This window comes from Silurus aristotelis, assembly GCF_946808225.1.
Source record: "Silurus aristotelis genome assembly, chromosome: 22".
In the NCBI taxonomy this organism is placed as follows: Eukaryota; Metazoa; Chordata; class Actinopteri; order Siluriformes; family Siluridae; genus Silurus; species Silurus aristotelis.
The window spans coordinates 1,621,290-1,640,615 of NC_139595.1; the positions used below are offsets into that span (position 1 = coordinate 1,621,290).

A 19,326-nucleotide genomic window follows, 5' to 3' on the forward strand; every position below is an offset into this window, starting at 1 on the left:
ATATTACAATAAATTCCGGCGCATTATTACTTACGTTGTGTTTTAAAGTTGTTTTTAATATATTGTGTATTTAAAAAAAAAAAGGTGTTCATTTATACCCTGCTAATACAAACCGGTGTGTTAACCTGTTACGAAAAGACTTTTATTTTGCAACTTCCGCTTTGGTAGAATGATCATGGCGCCCTTCTGGTATATCCGGAGCTAGCAAGCTGTGTTTATTTTCTTTTTTTTTTTTGTATCATGCAATAATTAGTTATTATGTTAAACGAAAGGTTGGAAAGTGTATGTTTTGGGTGGTTGATAAAATGTTTTAAAAATGAAATAAATGTAGATAAATCGAGTAGAAAAGAAGTTATTATGAGCTACTTCCGGGTTTATTAGCTCAGTCAGCAGTGAGGGATAAACAGACGAGGATCGAAATCAGAATTAGAAATCAGAATTCTGAGAAATGGACACATTTGTGGTCCGTGTTTCAAAAGATGTTCAGACAAGACAAGGACGAAAAAATGAAGAGAAAGTTTACAAACAAGCAACACTGGAATCCTTAAAGGTAAATGCAATATAATCTTGTTTATTGTTTATAAAACCATATAAACTTCATATACACTGATCAGGTATAACATTATAATAACATTATAACATTCTGAGTGGTGAATTGAAGAACATTGATGATCTTCATCATGGCACCTGTTAATGTGTGGATTTATTTATTTATCAGGCAGCAGGTAAACATTTTGTCCTCAAAGTTGATGAAAAATGGACGAGCGTAAGGCTTTGATCGAGTTTGACAAATTGAGACGTCTAGACGTCTGGGTCAGAGCGTCTCCAAAACTACAGCTCTTGGTAGATGTTTCTGGTCTGCAGTGGTCAGAATCTATCAAAAGTGCTGGGCCGTGTAGTTCTGATCCAACAAACGAGCTATCTATCTATCTATCTATCTATCTATCTATCTGTCTGTCTGTCTGTCTGTCTGTCTGTCTGTATATTCAATTTTTATTGTATTTTTTCTGCTGAACAGAGAGTGGTGGTGATTGAGGACATCGAAAGGTTTAAGTCCATCCTCGAGTTGCCCAGACAGACTAAAGAGAACATCTTAAACGCTCTGACAGAGCTGGACAAAAAAGTCCCGTCCAGAGAAGTGCTCAAGTTCACCAGGATCGGTGAGAAATCATCTCCATCATCAACCAGATCAAAAACACGGCCCTACGATGTAGAATGATGCTCTTCCATGCACACGAAAAGAGTCGAGAACTATTTTACTAAATGAGTCGACTCTTTGTGGTGAATCAGAAAAAGGAGTCGACTTCTATTCAGCACATAAACAGGTTTTTTTTTTAAGAAATCACCATCAGGGTTTTTTTCCAGAATGAAACATCTTTATCTGCCCCAGAACTAAATCATGTGATCTAATAAATCTATATTTCTATTTCTCCTTTTTACTTTTATAAACTTTACATTATTTATATACATTTCTATTTTTTTAGTAAAGCAACAGTTTATAGTGTGTGTGTGTGTGTGTGTGTGTGTGTGTGTGTGTGTGTGTGTGTGTGTGTGTGTTTTGCCCTCTCAGGTCACACGGTGAACACGCTGCGTAAGAAACATCCGGACACTGAGGTAAAGGCTTTGGCTCGTCAGGTTTACACACACTGGAGGACCTTCATCGAGGAGAACTCTAATAAACCGTCTATCGAGGTTCGATGTGATAAACAGACCGAGGAACTGAGGAGCAACGCCAGAAAACTCCTCGCTGACAGCATGGGGTTAGAGGTGACTATACACACACACACACACACGATGATGGTGATTATGATGATGGTGGTAATAGTGGTTATTATGATGATGATGATGCTGGTAGGGATGGTGATGGTGGTATTGGTGGGGATGATGGTGATGATGGTGATGATGATGCTGGTCGTGGTGGTTGTGGTGGTTGTGGGGATGATTTGTGATGTTGATGGTGGTGTTTTCTCAGGCTGATGCTGCCCTGGTGGACAACGTGGAGAGGGAGGTGTTCCATCAGTGCTCTCGGCTGATCAGCGGAGCGTACAGGAGGAGCGTGAGGGCGCTGGTGTTCGCTCTCAAACACAAACACGACCTCAGAGCTCAGGTGAAGGACGGCACGACCTCTGTTAACGACCTCGTCAGAAACCACAAGAAGAAATCATGACATTGAGATGAAGGACCACACACACACACACACACACACACACACACACACACACACACACACACACGTCAGAGCAGTGGTGCTGCATTAGACTGTACTTTATTACAGTTTTTTTCAAGAATAATTTGATTATTAGTAAAATGTTGAACGTTTGTAAATAAACTGCTTTTACAGCTTTTTAAAATAAAGAAATCTGAAAGTGTGTTACGGTGCAGTGTTTTTCTCTCACAGCATGGGGTTTTTCATGAAACCACGAAGACCTTACGCTTTTCCCTCTGACTGATACCGAACGAGCTGTTGCCCCGGAAACGAACGTATTAAAACCTTCATTGATCAACGCGCTACCGCTATGGAAACTGTAACATATTACAACGTTTATTCACAAATGAGCTGTTGCTATGGAAACCGTACCATTTTAAAACATTTATCCGGCAACGCGCTGTTGCTATGGAAACCGTAATGCATTAAAACTTTTACTTCTGAACGAGCTGTTGCTAGGGAAACCGCGACTATTAAAACGTTTATTTCTCAACGCGATATCGCTATGGAAACTGTAACATATTACAACGTTTATTCGCGAATGAGCTGTTGCTATGGAAACTGTCACTCATTAAAATTATACAACAACTCTCTGTTGCTATGGAAACCGTAATGCATTAGAACTTTTACTTCTGAACGAGCTGTTGCTATGGAAACCGTAACCTAATAAAACGTTTATTTGTTTAAACCGCCTCTGCTGTCTGAGCCTCTGACTGATCAGAAGTCCACGATGGACCATGTCGTGTCTGATTTGAAGGACGCAAACCATAAAGACAGAAAGATCTGAAAAAAGGTGTCTGGACGAATCTCTAGAGGAGCACGAGCCACACGATGGCGATTAACATGAGGATGACGGCCAGCACGCAGACGCTGATGAAGACGATGTCACTGGTCTCATGAGCTTCAGGCTCGGCTCTCTGAACGCTCTCCAGGCTCTTGGACTCCTCGGCGAGTCGAGCGAGCTCGTTCATCCGGATCCGGTCCTCGGGCGAGATGATGCTGACCGACGCCACCTTCCTCTGGGCGTCGCACTGCACCTCGTATTCCTGCACGCTCTGCAGTTTTCCGTCAGAGAAGTCGATGTAGAGCGTGTTCACCAGCATGGTGATGTTCTGCCGTTTCTGTGGAAGGTTCCACGAGACAAAGTGAGAAATGAAAAACGCTACAGGTCGTGCTGTTACGAGAAAAAAATCAACAACGGGTCGGTGTGGTCGAGCGGAGTTGCTGATGAAACTCTTTGAACAACATAAATACAACGATATTTCATTAGAACAAGCGCATTGTTACTCAACATCTGATTTGCCGTTAGACAAAATGAACCAACACTTTCTGACCAATCAGAATCCAGGACTGTTGCATTTCATTAAAACAAGCATTAAGTTCTACCTGACCAGCAGTTCCACAGCTGATGAAGCGAGCCAGAATCTTGTAGCTCGTCGCAGTCATCTGGGCCGAACAGGACGGGGTTCCGAGGAACACGCTCTCGCGGTCCAGCTGGGGCAAAGCCCGCTGGGAAATCTGAATCTGAAACTCGGTTCTGGTGCAGCTCACGTTCATCGGCACCACTGAGACGGAAAAAAAAAAACCCACAACAACACCGCACAGAACCAATCCATGTCAGAGTGATTTTATGGAAACGTTTTTAATTTCCAATATTCATCTATGGCAAGGCTTTTTATTTGCATTAATATAAACATTAATGGAACCAATGGAAAGTTTAGAGTCAGCTCTTTGAATCAGTCATTTGAATTGCCTCTCTGGGTAAGTACTTTGAGTCAGTACCTTGTTTCAATCATTTGAACTGGCTCTTTGAGTCAGCTCTTTTACTCTGTACCTTGAGTTAATCATTTGAGTTGACTCTTTGTTTTGAATCAGCACTTTGAGTCAGAACATTGAGTCAGTAATTTGAGTTGTTTCTGTGAGTCCGCTCTTAGAGTCAGTACATAAGATCAGCTCTCTAAGTGAGTACCTTGAGTTAGTTGAGTTGGCGCTTTAATTCAGTATTTCAAGTCAGTACCTTGAGCCAGTAATTTGATTTAGCTTTGTGAGTCAGCCCTTTGAGTCAATATATTGAGGCAGTAGCTTCGGTGAGCTTTAATTGAGTACCTTAAGTTAATTTTTTGAGTTGGCTCTTTAAGTTACTAATTTCAGTACATTATGTCAGCTCTGATGGAGTTAATTGAGTTAGCTGAGTTGACTCTTTAAGTCTGTAATTTGAGTCAGTACTTTGAGTCAGCTCTTCGAATTGATTCTGTGAGTCAACTCTTTGAGTCAGTATGTTAGGTCAGCTCTCTGAGTGAGTACCCTAAAACAATTATTTGAGTCAGCTCCTTGAGTCAGTACTTTGAATCACAGATTTACAAACTTAACACTGTGTAACAATTTGCATTTAATAAAATGATCTGGTTTTGGGGTTGGGGTTCATACGTCAGAATATTTGAGTGAGCGAAAGGGGGAGGAGCTAAAACGAGAAGCTCCACAGCTAGAGACTTTTTCATTTACAGGAATAATGTGTGCAGGAGTAAAAAAAAAAAAATGGGTCTTGTAGCACACAAAAATGATGTGAAGTTTAGAAAACAAACAAAGGATTCATCACGTCATGATTCGAATTTGTGTATGATTTGTATGTATTATTTAGAAATCTAGATGTCGCTACAACCTGTGTAATGTAAAAGACCAACCTGGCTACAACCTGTGTAATCTTTTGAAAGGAAAAAGAGAATTGTTAAAATTTCCACAGAGGAGTTTAAATCTATGGTGTCTATTAAGTGTCGATCTCCTCATCACGCCCCCTAGTGGACTCTCACCTCCTGTATAGGTAGCAGTGAAACCCTTGAACGCGACATTCCAGTCGGTGTTAAGGACCACCAGCAGTTTGTTTGTCCTGGACGTCAGAGGCGGAGGTTGTTCTGCCCCACACCAACGTCCCAGCAGGACATCCGTCTCACTGCTGCCATCATACACAGCTACGGAGTCGAAATCGCAGGAGTCGGTCAGACTGTTCTGATCCTCGAGCGCCATGAGCGGGAAGAAGAGTTTGATCCTGTAGCTTGGGGGCAGAGCCACGAGCCAGTGGCAGTTCATGTTGTTGGGATAGATGTTGGGGTAACTGGGGCTGGTGAAGTTCCCGCTGATGGTTTTCAGCACCTGCTGGCACTCACCTGAAAAGACACAAAGATTTTGAATTTTTACGCTTAGCGTCTTTTACATAACACTTACAAACATTTGCACATTATTAATACTGATCAGAACAATAAAGCTCTAAAATGCAGATGTTCATTCAGAATCGTTTTATTTTTCTTCATAACCTAAGACGTAAGTTTAGAAGTTGCTGGTATTCAGAGTCGGGTTCTGCACACACTTTTTTTTTTTTGCTTTGCATAGTTGATGATGTTAATAAATGTGGTTAACACTGGTCTTTGTGTATTCAGTGTGTATGCGTGAGTGTGTATTTGCATCTTAACAACAGAGCTGTTGGAGTTAATATCTAAGCAATAATCCAGGGTTAGAAGTCTTTCACAGGATGTAAGTGCACAATGTGGAGGTGAAGAACGTCCTGGAGAGCATTAAAATAGTGCAAGGCCTCACACCTAGCTGTGAATTATGACCTTATAGCATGGTCACTGTTGGAGTAACTACTGGTGCTGTTTTTCATTCTATTTCTCATTTGAACCTTTTCTTTTTCAGTTCGTCAAATTCGTCTTGTTCCTCAAGCCGTTTATTAAACTCACCGTATTCACCGAGTTCCACAAGATGCAGAATTCCTCCATGGAGCTCAGTGAGGTCATTAGGAAATGTGTACAATTGCAGTCTCACTTACATTTTAAATGTGTTTATAAGCAGCGTGTGAAGTTTATAAGCAGCGCGTTCATTTAGATTCACCTGACAAACATATTTAATTTCCAGCCAATCACAATCCCCTATTCACACCTGAACTTTCAGCCAATCACAATCCAGTATTCACACCTCAACTTCCAGGAAATTGGAAAAGACCTACCTGAGTAATAATGCGCCTTAAATCCTCTTCCTCCAATATTAAAGTCTGATTTAAACACGATCAGCAGCTGATTGGACGTGGAGATGATGTTAGGTGGTCGCTTGTTCCCGCAGTAATTCCCGATGTGCCGGTGTTGGAGCGTCGAGCCGTCGAACAGTGCGATGTAGTCGAAGTTACAGCCTTCGTTGTTCTCCAGCTGAAAGTCGAGGAAGACGAGCGTGACGATGCTACGGTTGGACACCTGGATGGTCCACGAGCACTCTGCGTTGTTACTGTACTCGTGCGGGTATCCTGGGCTGAAGAAGACCCCTGAGAGTCCCGTCAACACTCCGCCACACGAATCTGTATCGACACAGACACTTCAGTATTATGCACACGAGTCATACACGTGATGCACGTTATCGGTTTTCCGTTACCTTTCCTGTACCCCACCAGAAAGCCCGAATGAGCCACGTGGCGGTCGGAGTGGAAGATGATAGACATGATGTTCCAGGATGAGCTGAACTGAGGAGGTGAGGAGTCTCCACAGAACTTCCCCAGGAGGTTGCCCTCATCCTCCGAGACGCCGTTGTAGATCTTGACGTAGTCGTAGGTGCAGTCCGGGTGGTACTCGAGCTCGAAGTGGTAGAACGTCAGCAGCACGGACGAACCCTCGGACACCACGATCAGCCAGGGGCAGTCCACGTTGTACGGGTAAAGACCTGGGAAATTAGGGCTGGAGATGTTGCCGCTGGAGGACGGAGCGAGGATTCCTCCACATTTTACACCTATGTGGAGAAGGTCTTAGGTTTCTGTCTCGGGCTACAATTGTGATTTATAACAAAGATAGATTTTCTGGACTATATCCAGTCCAGATCTCCAGTTTATAGTTCAGGATACACAGTAAAGCCTACCTTTTTTGGAAGCAGCTTTGCTGAAGACACACAGCAGATGAAGGTAAAGAGCAATCCTCAAACCCATGCTGTACGACTTCTGATGGTTTGGGAAAACATTGTAAGAGAAAAGAGAGACGCAGACGGCCGACATGGAAGTGGAACGTGATCAGTTCAGGGGTTCACCTTCTGTACTAAATTTTAATGAGCAATATCGAGTAAACACAGGCAGCTGCTCCGAGAGTCTGCATTAAATGTTAATGTGTGGCACAGAGAGATCTCACGAGAAACTCGAAACTAACCGGATAATGTGCACTAGTACTAGTACAGAACTGAGATAAATGATGTTCTTCTAGCAATCCTTTGAGTCAGTTACTTAAGTCTCCTTGTTGGGTCAGTAGTTTAAATTGTACTTTGAGATGACTCTTTAAGTCAGTAATTGAGTCATCTCTTTGAGTCAGTACTTTCAGATTGTTCTTTGAGTCAGTCGTTGAGTCTGCTCTTTAAGTCAGTACTCTGAGTCATTGCTGAGTCATCTCTTTGTTATGTCCTTTTAATTTAATACTTTAGGATTACCCTTTAAGTCAGTAGTTTGAGTCTGCCCTTTAAGCATTAATTTAAGACGCTCTCTGAGCCAGTACTTTGAATCTGCTCTTTGAGTCTGCTCTTTGAGTCAGTATTTTTAAGTCTGATTTTTGAGTCAGTACTTTTAGTCAGTACTTTGAGTCTGCTCTTTAAGTCAGTACTTTGAGTCTGCCCTTTGAGTCAGTACTTTAAGTCTGTTCTTCGAGTCTGCTTTTTAAGTCAGTACTTTGAGTCTGCTCTTTAAGTCAGTACTTTGAGTCTGCTCTTCGAGTCTGCTTTTTAAGTCAGTACTTTGAGTCCGCTCTTTGAGTCAGTATTTTGAGTCTGCTCTTTGAGTCAGTACTTTAAATCTGCTTTTTAAGTCTGCTCTTTGAGTCTGCTCTTTAAGTCAGTACTTTGAGTCAGCTTTTTAAATCAGTACTTTGAGCCTGCTCTTTAAGTCAGCTTTTTGAGTCAGTACTTTGAGTCAGCACTTTGAGTCAGTACTTTGAGTCAGTACTTTGAGGCAGTACTTTGAGTCTGCTCTTTGAGTCAGTACTTTGAGTCTGCTCTTTGAGTCAGTACTTTCAGTTGGCTCTTTGACATGATTATACATTTTACACGATTTTATTTGTGTAATTGTGTAGAAATGAAATTGGAGGTTATATCGTATTTGTCCAGTAGATGGCGGTAATAGAAGTCAGTACAAATTTTATAAAAGCGTAGAACAAAATCAACCCACGTGACAGGGAAACATGGCTGCCTCCTGAAGAAACGCGAGAGAAAATGTCAGAAGCAGCTGCGTGTTGTTTATAAACTTGTATTATTTGTATTAGTATCAGTTGTATTCCTTTGAGCAGGTGTGTATAATATAATAAGCGCGGGGAGATGTTCAGCGTGGCGGTGAGGAGATTCGCGCTCCCGGGGAGAAGGAAACTATCAGCGCAAGGTGAACTCCTGCACCGCTGCCTGTCACGGAGCTCCTGCGCCTGTGGGAAGGTTCTGCCACGGAAAAAGCCCCGGGAAGTGCCGGAAATCAGGGGACTGGAGCGCGTCACCTACGCAGAGAGGAAGCACTATGTTCCCGGCTTGGCGAAGCCCGTGTTCCCGGACTGGGAGAAGGACTGGCACGACCCGGGCCGATACCGAGCTCCTGCAGCCGAGAACATGGAGCTGTACAAGGAGCAGCCGTGTTACATCTACACCCAGAGAACCAACGCTCTGGAGGGTGTGTGTGTGTGTGTGTGTGTGTGTGTGTGTGTGTGTGTGTGTGTGTGTGTGTGTGTGTGTGTGTGTGTGTGTGTGTGTGGGAAGGATTCATTTACAATATTAATAACTGTCTTTTTGTGTCTTTCTATCTGTCTGTTTATCTCCGTGTCTGTCTCTGTCCTTCTGTCCTTCTGTCTGTCTGTCTGTCTGTCTGTCTCTCTCTCTCTCTCTCTCTCTCTCTCTCTTCTGTGTCTTTGTCTACCCCTCTTTCTATCTTTCTGTCTGTTTCTTTCTTTCTTTCTTTCTGTTATTTTTTGCTGCTTCTCTCTTACATTTCTGTCTGTATTTTTCTCTTATTGTTTCTCTCTCTCTCTCTCTCTCTCTCTCTCTCTCTCTCTCTCTCTTTCTCTCTCCCTCTCTCTCTCTCTGAAGGTGTGAAACAGGCGTCATGGCTTACGAAGTCTAAAGTCATCACAGGGTTTCCTGCTCAGATCCTGGCGTTAGCAGAGAATCCAGCCAATCAGCTGGAGGATCAGGACGAGCGTGTGCAGAACGCCATCAGACACGCTCGCTTCTGGGACACGAACGAATCTCGTCCTCCTCAACAGAGATACTGGTGAGGAACAAAACTCAAACTGATAATATCTTCTACTCACACCACTGCAGAGGATAAAAAAATGTCTGTGTCTTAAAAACATTCTAAAGAAACACACCTAAACACACCATGTCCACATTCCCACACCGTTGCTATAGAAACGCACAATGTCCTCGGAAAGACGAACGTTTCGATACGTCACACGTCTATGTTTCACGTTGTTTTGCGAGAGGGGCGGGGCCTAGGACGTTTGGTGTTACTGCATATGTTTATTTCTTAATATGACTAATTTGCATTGATTCGCAGCTGCTCGACTGTCACCTCCTGACCATTTAGAATTCAGGATTCAACAATGTATAAAAATCTAGAAGGTTCTATTTTAGGAAACGCGAGCGTGATGCTGCTGTGTGATCGTGTGTAGGAGATAGGTGGCGTTATTAAGCACAACGTGATGATTTGGATGATGTTGGCGTGTGTCCTCTGAGCCGCGGTGATGTAATGTCCCTGTCTGGCCGTCGTCCTCCTGCCCGGCTCTCCGTAATTGGCTCCTGTTCTTCGGCCTTGCAAGTGGCATTTGGCTGAGCGGCGCTCCGACGGTGTGCGGAATTTAATGACTGGCATTAAACGCAGCGCAGTGTGCCTGACAGGCAGGGGGCAGCACACTAAGCCTTTATTAATGAGGCGTGTCTGCAGGGGGTCGGCTGTTCAGGGCCACGTGTTCAGCGGGGCTTTGATACTCCACTTCCTCCTCCTGAACACTGGCCTTTGGGGGCTTTTTCATCTTCCTCATGGTCCGGCAACGAGCAAATACAGAAAGGCCATGACTTAAACTGACATTTCTCACACACACACACACACACACACACACACACACACACACACACACAAACACTGGTTTATGACGTGACACTCGATGAAGAAAGTTTAATTTGGGATCATTAAAGTAAATAATGTATCAGAGTATTAACACAGAGTTTGTTAGCAGACCTGCATCCATCCCATCATTCCGTTTCCCAGGCAACGTGAACAATTTCTGATACATACAATAGAGTTGTGATTGTTTGTAAATCGAAAGCGAAAAACCAAAAATTTACGCATAGCTTTTACTGATATTGGGCTGTTGCTTATACAACAGCGATTTAAATGCTTATATAAAGTTCTCTGATTATGCAGCTACGGCAGCAGTAATATTAAACCCAAACGCAGGTAATATTCAGCAGACAACACTGAAGGGGAAAGGACATGGGGAAACGAGGTTGTTTTAATTTTTCATAAATTAAATGTTTTGGCTTTTTTTTTTTTTGCATTTTATTTGAATATATTTTGTATTTATTTATTTATTTATTTTGCAATTCAAAAAAAAATTTTTTTTGCATAAAATTTTTTCTTTCTTTTTTTGCATTTTTTTTATTTAGATTTTATGTCAAATGTAATTATTTCTTGTACCTTTTTTTCCATTAAAAAAGTATTTTCTTTTTTTTATTGCATATTCTGCTTTTTTTGCATTTTCTCATATTTTTTGCAATTGTATAAAAATTTTATTTTTGCATTAAATAATTATATATTTTTTTTTACATTTATTTATTATTATAATAATTCTTTTTTTTACTTTTCTTTTTTTGGGCCTTTTTTTTCCCCCAGCTTTTTTTGGAAAAAAATAGTTTTTTCCACTTTTTCTGTTGCATTTTTTCACCTTTTCCAGTTGGAATTTGCCACCAGACATTGTGATCAGAATCTTGTGACCTGAAAGACAATTCAAGTCTAGAATTTTTTTAAATGAACCTTCAGTCTGTAACGTCGCACTGTACTTCATATTCATACCCTGAGTGCAGAGCGACGTGTCGGTATCGTGTTCATCTCGCCTGCGTCAGTGTTCTTATTCGGAACGCCGGCGCGGTTTGCTAGCTCTCTTTGTTCTCATGCTAATCCTCTTTTTTTTTTTCTGGCTCGTCCTCAGTCCGTCTCTGTTACACAACCTGCTCCACCTGTGCCGAGGTCAGCAGGTCTCTCATCCGGCCCTCGCTCACAGGATTCTGGCTCAGAAATACATCCTGTCAGCCACCTGGACCAGAGGTGAGAACACGCCCGGGGACGCGACTCAAATCGTTCACTTCTGTTCTGCATGTGGCAGGTGGTGTTTCGTCATGGAATTGTGTGTAACCAATTATAATCCTGATGTATCATATTCACACACACACACACACAAACATACACACAGTGTGTTGTCTCGTGTCTCAGGTGGGGATCGGTTCCAGGTGCGAGGGCAGAACGGCATCCTGTTAAACAGCACGACTTCACTTCCTGCTGTGGCTGGAGACGAGGAGATCCGTGCCACGTCCGATTACGTCCTGGAGACCTTCTACCCCATCTCCCCCACCATCGACCTGCAGTGTGCCAACGTCTACGAGCTCCGAAACCACACTGGTCAGACTTACCCCTTAACCGGAACCTGCCCATTTTCATCACATACTGTCTGTCTGTCTGTCTGTCTGTCTGTCTGTCTGTCTGTCTGTCTGTCTGTCATTAAATAGTAGACGTCTCATAATATCTGTTTCTGTCCTGTGTGTTATTCAATCATTTTGTTTGTCTGCCTACTTTACTCTGTCTGTCTGTCTCACCTTCTGTCTGTCTCACCTTCTCTCTGTCTATCTGTCTGTCTCCCCTCCTGTCTGTGTCTGCCTGTCTCACATCCTGCCTGTCTGTCTCACATCCGATCTGTCTGTCTCACATCCGATCTGTCTGTCTCACATCCGATCTGTCTGTCTCCCATCCTTTCTGTCCGTCTCCCATCCGATCTGTCTGTCTACCATCCTGTCTGTCTGTCTTACATCCGATCTGTTTGTCTCCCATCCTGTCTGTCTGTCTTTCACAATCCAGTCTGTCTGTCTCCCGTTCTGTCTGTCTGTCTCTCACAATCCAGTCTGTCTCTCACAATCCAGTCTGTCTCTCACAATCCAGTCTGTCTCTCACAATCCAGTCTGTCTGTCTTACATCCGATCTGTCTGTCTTACATCCGATCTGTCTGTCTCACATCCGATCTGTCTGTCTCACATCCGATCTGTCTGTCTCACATCCGATCTGTCTGTCTCCCATCCTTTCTGTCCGTCTCCCATCCGATCTGTCTGTCTACCATCCTGTCTGTCTGTCTTACATCCGATCTGTTTGTCTCCCATCCTGTCTGTCTGTCTTTCACAATCCAGTCTGTCTGTCTCCCGTTCTGTCTGTCTGTCTCTCACAATCCAGTCTGTCTCTCACAATCCAGTCTGTCTCTCACAATCCAGTCTGTCTCTCACAATCCAGTCTGTCTGTCTTACATCCGATCTGTCTGTCTCCCATCCTGTCTGTCTGTCTCTCACAATCCAGTCTGTCTGTCTCCCATTCTGTCTGTCTGTCTCTCACAATCCAGTCTGTCTCTCACAATCCAGTCTGTCTGTCTCCCATCCTGTCTGTCTGTCTCAAAATCCAGTCTGTCTTTCTGTTTTTCTATTGTTATATTACATCACTATATAATTTTATTACAAGAACGAGCCAGTAGGTTTTGTTAATTGACCTGAGGCGTGTGCGTGTGCGTGTGCGTGTGTGTGTGTGTAGGTTTTAGGGAGGATTACCCGTACCCTTACGCTCACACACTCTTCGTGACCGAGGCTGGAGATGCACCTAAACTGAAACCCGAGCAGCTGCGAGCGAAACTGGTGATGTTTGCGTTTGGGAACGCTCTGGCTCGCGCCCGCGCTCTTTACGGAGTGAGTTTTCACCTTTATACGCCCGTGCATAAATATGTGCACCCTTAAAACTGGGATTTGGGGCAAAAATAAAATGGGCTTTTATATTTGTTTTTATAGCTACGAATATTTTGTACACACGCATGCACCTGATGTACGCACACGTATTTAATCAGCTGTAAGATGTTCTTCTCTTGTTTCCGCAGGACGAGTCCAGGGTTCTGGAGAAGCCCGTCGTCGTGCAGGGCGTCGCTACTAACGGGCGTCTGTTTCAGTTCATAGTTTTCCAGCTGAACACCACGGACCTGGATTCTGACAGCGGAGTGAAGAACCTGGTGTGGGTCGACGCCGATCAGCAGCTCTATGACTTCGCCAAGGTCCGGCCTTTCATCAAGAAGAAGGTGGTGAAGGTTCGTGAAGCGTTTATCACATGATACACACACACTGGGATTTATTGAGATTTAATTTATACGTGTGGAAAACTCGTTGCTGATTGGCTGGAAGATAAAACTAAGATTATTTTTAATGTTAATTTACAAAATTTCCCCCTCGGTCCTCAGGTTCCTGCCGGTTTGTCTGGATATCGGCCAGAAACCTTCAAGAAATTCCTGGCACTTTACCTTCATGGGGCCACAAACTGAAACCTCCGAACTTTTTTTTTTTTTTTTCCCCTCTGTGCCGTGTTTCTTTAATATTCCACCACAATGTAAAATAAATTAAAAGAATAAACCAAAATCTAAATTGTTAACTTAATTATTTATATATGTATTTCTTCTTCTTCTCTACATCTTTCAAAAACCAACTACCTGCATGTCTTCCCTCATAAACCTCCTCCTTGGTCTTCCTCTTTTCCTCCTTCCTGGTGTCTCCATCCTCAGCATTCTTCTACTGATATACCCCATGTCCCTCCTCTGCACATGTCCAAACCATCTCACCTCACCTTGTCTCCAAAACAACCTACATGGCTCTGTCACACTGTCCTCATACATGTCCTGCACCACCCTCACACCTTCTCTGACACACCAGACTTCCTCATACAATACCACAACTCCTCTCTCCACCCTGTCGTACGCTTTCTCCAAATCCACACACACAATGCAACTCCTTCTGTCCTTCTCTATACTTCATCAACATTCTCAAAGCAAATAATGCGTCTGTGGTGCTCTTCCTCGGCATGAAACTATTCTGCTGCTCACAGATGGTCACCTCTTCTCTCAGCCTGGCTTCCACTACTCTTTCCCAGAACTTCATGGTGTGACTGATCAACTTTATTCCCCTGTAGTTCCTTAATATAAATATATACATGTGGAATTTGAACATCCAGTTCCACATTTGGTCTCCATTTTCTCTTATCTTCTGGGAAGATGTTCCACTGGTGGAGAAGAATGGAGATTAGTAACACCCTTGTAGCTGAATAAACGTCCGGTACTGATGGAGGTGAGGAGGCCTGGGGTGCTTCAGTGTTCACATTCTTTTATGTTCAATAGAAATGAAGCTCTACAACAGGAGATTTTCCACACACTTCTAACCCATGAGAAGCAGATCTTCATGGAGCTGGCTTTGTGCGCGCACACACACACACACACACACGGGTGGGAAAGTCAGGTGTCCCGATACTTTTGGCCAGACTGTGTGTGTGTGTGGGCACTGAGTGTTGGATTTTCTCGTGAGTGGAGAGAGAAAGGAAACGTCTGTTTACACGTTTATTTCGAGAAGAGGAAGAAAAGGAGTTTTGTTTCGTGATCGGTTTCATGAACAGTAAAATAATTTAATCATCATTTCTGCAAAGTTTCTCTTTCTGAGGAACAGAACGCAAACAATACACATTAGAGCAAAAAATATCATTCAGCAAAAACACGTGTGTGTGTGTGTGTGTGTGTGTGTGTGTGTGTGTCCAGTGTATGTGAGTGAATATTTGAGGCGTTCAGCAGTAAAACGGAAGTTTCAGAAAAAGTTATGAAAATAGATCAATTTTAAACACGTCATCACTTTGTGTTTTTTTTTTACAGAGAAACAGAGAGATTGGTGTGTGTGAGTGAGAGAGAGAGAGAGAGAATGAAAAAGTGAGAATAAATGAGAGAGAGAGATAGAAAGAGAAATGAAAGAGTGAGAATAAATGAGAGAGAGAGAGAGAGAGAGAGAGAGAGAGAGAGAGAGAGAAATGAGAATGAAAGAGAGAGCGTGAGAATAAATGAGAGAGAGAGAGAAATGAGAATGAAAGAGAGAGCGTGAGAATAAATGAGAGAGAGAGAGAAATGAGAATGAAAGAGAGAGCGTGAGAAGAAATGAGAGAGAGAGAGAGAGAGAGAGAGAGAAATGAGAATGAAAGAGAGAGCGTGAGAATAAATGAGAGAGAGAGAGAAATGAGAATGAAAGAGAGAGCGTGAGAAGAAATGAGAGAGAGAGAGAGAGAAATGAGAATGAAAGAGAGAGCGTAAGAATAAATGAGAGTGAGAATAAATGAGAGAGAGAATGAGAATAAAAGAGTGAGAATAAATGAGAGTGAGAAATGAGAATGAAAGAGTGAGCGTGAGAATAAATGAGAGAGAGAGAATGAGAATGAATGAGAGAAAGAGAGAGAGAAGAGAGGAGATAAAAGTCGAACTTTAAACCGCTTTCCTGCCTGAGGAGACTCTGATAGTAATTGGTTTTCTTCCATTATCGTTTCCATAGTAACGGCTTTTAATAATAAACGTGAGACTTTTTAGAGGGAGTTGCTGGAATGTTTCTATTCGCTCTGACGTTCAGCAGCAATTAAAGCAAATGAAATTAAGCAAATTAATCAAATAACTAATGAACCATCTCAATAATTACCCAATGAATCAAGCAATTAAATACCCCCCACCCCCCACCCCCACCAAAACAACAACAACAACAAAAAAACCCTTGTCCATATCACACACAGAGGAAATGCTGAAAGAAGCTGCATGTGATGATTATTATTGGATTGTTATAATAATTATATAAATGAGGTTTTACACCATTTTGTTTACATTTTTAAACAAATTCTTCTTAAAAAAAAAAAAAAAAACGAAACCAGAATAAGAGACTTATTGATTTGAGTTTTTTTGCTCATTCGAATTCACATTAAAGTCGCATTAATCGTCCAAAAGTATTGGGACACCCGACTTTTCCAGCCACGTGTGGTTCTTCCTCAAACTGTTATGACAATGCACAAAGCCAGCTCCATGAAGATCTGCTTCACATGGGATGAAAGTGTGTGGAAGATCTCCTGCTATAGAGCTCCTGACCCCAGGCCTCCTCACCGACATCAGTACCTGACTTTACTAACACCCTTAAGCTCCTCAAATCACCACAAAATCTAGTGGAACATCTTCCTAGAAGACTGGAGCTTATTATAAGAGGGAATTGAGACTAAATATGGATTGGGATGTTTAAAAAGAAGCACATCTGGTCAGGTGTCCACAAGGTTTTGTCTGTGTTGGTTAAAGCACTGAATTCCTGTCTCTTATATTCACGCATGACTTTTTAATAAATAAGATGTTTACAGAACGTTTTATTTGAAAGTCTTGAGTGTTTACACTTGAGAGGAGCATTACGTATTTATACATGAAGACGGATGCTGACGTCGCCTCGGTTTCCTGCAGCGCAGCGTCTCCACGCAGACGTCTGGACGTCTGACTAGATCAGATTTTGTTTGTATCGCAGTGGCAGGAAAGAGTTAAAGTAGAAAAAAAGGGTTTGACTGTATGGATGAAACTGGACTACAGATAATTTGTGCTTTTATATTATTTAAATCTGATAAAGACGAGACGAGATCTAATCACGTGTGATTTTATTACCCCCACGTGAGGATCAGAAAAACGTGTTAGCAAGCACCAGGGAAAAAAAAGAAAGAAAGAAAATCATCGATCCGCAATTCGCTTTCGAGAGATTGTCTGCAAAATAAATACCGAATAGGAAAATTCTACAAAAGTCAAAAAAGGTTCGCTATAAACATCTGAAATGCAAAACGTGTAAAGACAGGAAGTGTTTCGGTTTTTTTGGGTGAAATTGGCAAAAAAAAAAAAAGGGGCAAATACTGGGGAAGGAAAGCATTTCATATTCCTTCTCTCCGTGTCCTGTGTGTAAAATAATCAGGTTTATTTTTGGGAAAGCGTGTGAGTGTAGACGCAGACGAAAACGTCTTCTTATTTCAGTTCAGTTTTTTCTTGTGTATATGTGTGTGTGTGTGTGTGTGTGTGTGTGTGTGTGTGTGTATATATATATGTTTGTCCATTACGCTGGTCCTAGGATGGCATCCAGAGAGATCCAGCACCACGAAGAACACATCTTCTGACTTTCCAAATAAAAGATGGAAAAATAATATTACAAATAATAATAATAATAACAATAATAAAAAAACAAAAAACTGAAGGCGAAAGCAAGAGTGTAGAGAAGAGAAACGCTCGACTGAGACGAGCCAGTCGCAAAAAAAAAAGTCGTGGGTTCGGACGTGCCGCGCTGGACGTCCGCGACGTGTTATGTGATGGGCGTCTCACCAGGGGTGAGACTGAAGTCACTCTCTGGTTGTGTGCAGGTTTTACTCGGCGAGCGCCGACGCTCTGACGCGGATCACACGCTCATGGTCATTGTTGGGGAATACTGAAAACAAAGCAAACAAACAAACAAATAAATAAATCGGATCACTGCTGTATTTATATACGGCTCAAAAAAATACAAGTCGCTCTGCTGCAGAAATCACCACCTGGATTTAACTATGCAAATAGATCAGAGCCTCCTATTAGATAATTACTGCATGGGGGATTATGTTTCAGCTGGCAACAAGTTCTTAAACCCAAACTGATACAGTGAGAAGCTTCTTGAAGACGCGTCCTGTGATCGTGGAAGATGTTTCAGAAGGGTCAAATTATTGGCGTGCATCAAGGAAAGAAAACATCTGTAGAGATGTGCTGAAAATACTCAAATTGGGTTAAGAAATGGCCAACACATTATTAAAAACTGGAAGGATTGTGGGAAACCGTCATCTTCGAGGAGGAAATGTGGTCGGAAAAAAAATCTGGAGTGATCGTGATCGGCAACAGTAGAACTCACAACTGTGTTTAATAGTGAAAGTAAGAACATTTATCATTGAGGCTAATTGAAAAAAAAGGCTTTAATTTGCGAGGGAGCATAAAGATTGGACTGGAGCAATAGAAGAAGGTCCTGTGGTCCTGTTCCAGAGTGATGGGTGCATCAGGGTAAGAAGAGAGGACTGATCATGCATAGTGCCTACAAGCCTGTGGGGGCAGTGCTGTGATCTGGGGATGCTGCAGTTAAGTCAAGTCAAGTCAAGTCAAGTTTATTTGTATAGCGCTTTTCACAACAGACATTGTCTCAAAGCAGCTTTACAGAAAACAACAGTGAAGGTGAATGGTGTGCGTTTGTCCCTGATGAGCAGCCGTGGCGACAGTGGCAAGGAAAAACTCCCTTGGATGATATGAGGAAGAAACCTTGAGAGGAACCAGACTCAAAGGGGAACCCATCCTCATATGGGTGAAATTGCTCGAAGTCTCGGTTCAGAAACGTTATGTGCCCAAAGAACGAGGTCAGCTGGCCACCTGAATATACTGAATGAACAGGTTACTCCATCAATGGATTTTTTTCTTCTCAGAGCATATTCGATGCCAGGATTCATTGAGCTCAAATTGTGAAAGAGCGGTTCAGGGAGCATGAGATCATTTTCACACATGGATTTGGCCGCCACAGAGTCCAGACCTTCACCCCATTGAGAATCTTTATGATGTGCTGGAGAAGAGTTTGCACAGCAGTCCGACTCTCCCATCATCAATACAAGATCTGGTGGAAAATTTCTGCAGCTCTGGATGGGAATAAATGTTGCGGCATTGCAGAAGCTCATCGAAACGATGCCGCGGGGAATTCGTGCCGTAAACAAAGCTGAAGGCGGAACTACGAAATATTACAGTAACTTTGATTTGGAAGGGCAGTGTGTGTATATATATAAAACAAATATTATGCACTGACAAGAGTATAATAATACATGTATAATGTATTTACATTTATGGCATTTGGGAAACGCCCTGATCCTGAGCAATTGAGGTTTAAGGGCCTTGCTCAAGGGCCCAACATTGGTCCTCGAATTTAAACCCTTGACCCTGCAATCAGAGGTCCGATCTTATCCACTGAGTTACCACTTCCCT

The 19,326-nt window shown here is 42.5% G+C and overlaps 4 protein-coding genes and 1 long non-coding RNA gene across 6 annotated transcripts in view; 3 read left to right on the forward strand and 2 right to left on the reverse strand.

The window, feature by feature from the left end:
* The first annotated feature begins 141 nt into the window (after window positions 1–141).
* On the forward strand, window positions 142–2,897 carry tceanc2 (transcription elongation factor A (SII) N-terminal and central domain containing 2). Its single transcript, XM_083525250.1, has 5 exons — window positions 142–550; window positions 1,019–1,160; window positions 1,571–1,767; window positions 1,973–2,370; window positions 2,828–2,897. The coding sequence occupies exons 1-4, from the start codon at window positions 449–451 to the stop codon at window positions 2,165–2,167; spliced, it is 636 nt and encodes a 211-aa protein (XP_083381376.1). The 5' UTR covers window positions 142–448; the 3' UTR covers window positions 2,168–2,370; window positions 2,828–2,897.
* Window positions 2,898–2,980: 83 nt separating this feature from the next.
* Window positions 2,981–7,510, reverse strand: cdcp2 (CUB domain containing protein 2). Its single transcript, XM_083525126.1, has 6 exons — window positions 7,097–7,510; window positions 6,620–6,970; window positions 6,204–6,545; window positions 5,014–5,367; window positions 3,593–3,771; window positions 2,981–3,327 (listed from the first exon to the last, which is right to left on the reverse strand). The coding sequence occupies exons 1-6, from the start codon at window positions 7,227–7,229 to the stop codon at window positions 3,016–3,018; spliced, it is 1,671 nt and encodes a 556-aa protein (XP_083381252.1). The 5' UTR covers window positions 7,230–7,510; the 3' UTR covers window positions 2,981–3,015.
* Window positions 7,511–8,352: 842 nt separating this feature from the next.
* Window positions 8,353–13,900, forward strand: mrpl37 (mitochondrial ribosomal protein L37). Its single transcript, XM_083525176.1, has 7 exons — window positions 8,353–8,867; window positions 9,281–9,464; window positions 11,401–11,516; window positions 11,682–11,867; window positions 13,035–13,186; window positions 13,372–13,575; window positions 13,726–13,900. Exons 1-7 carry the CDS (start codon window positions 8,528–8,530, stop codon window positions 13,804–13,806), a joined length of 1,263 nt encoding a protein of 420 aa, XP_083381302.1. The 5' UTR covers window positions 8,353–8,527; the 3' UTR covers window positions 13,807–13,900.
* A 102-nt stretch (window positions 13,901–14,002) lies between these two features.
* LOC310717352 lies at window positions 14,003–16,990 on the forward strand. Its single transcript, XR_014530795.1, has 3 exons — window positions 14,003–15,196; window positions 15,557–15,615; window positions 15,746–16,990. It is a non-coding gene; the product is annotated as an uncharacterized lncRNA (long non-coding RNA).
* A 364-nt stretch (window positions 16,991–17,354) lies between these two features.
* Window positions 17,355–19,326, reverse strand: part of ssbp3a (single stranded DNA binding protein 3a) — a 29,740-nt gene continuing 27,768 nt past the window's right edge. For both annotated transcript variants that reach the window (XM_083525189.1, XM_083525188.1), the window contains one exon: window positions 17,355–17,770. In XM_083525189.1, the coding sequence (XP_083381315.1) occupies window positions 17,741–17,770 (30 nt within the window). In that variant the 3' untranslated portion in view covers window positions 17,355–17,740. The remainder of the gene's footprint in view (window positions 17,771–19,326) is intronic.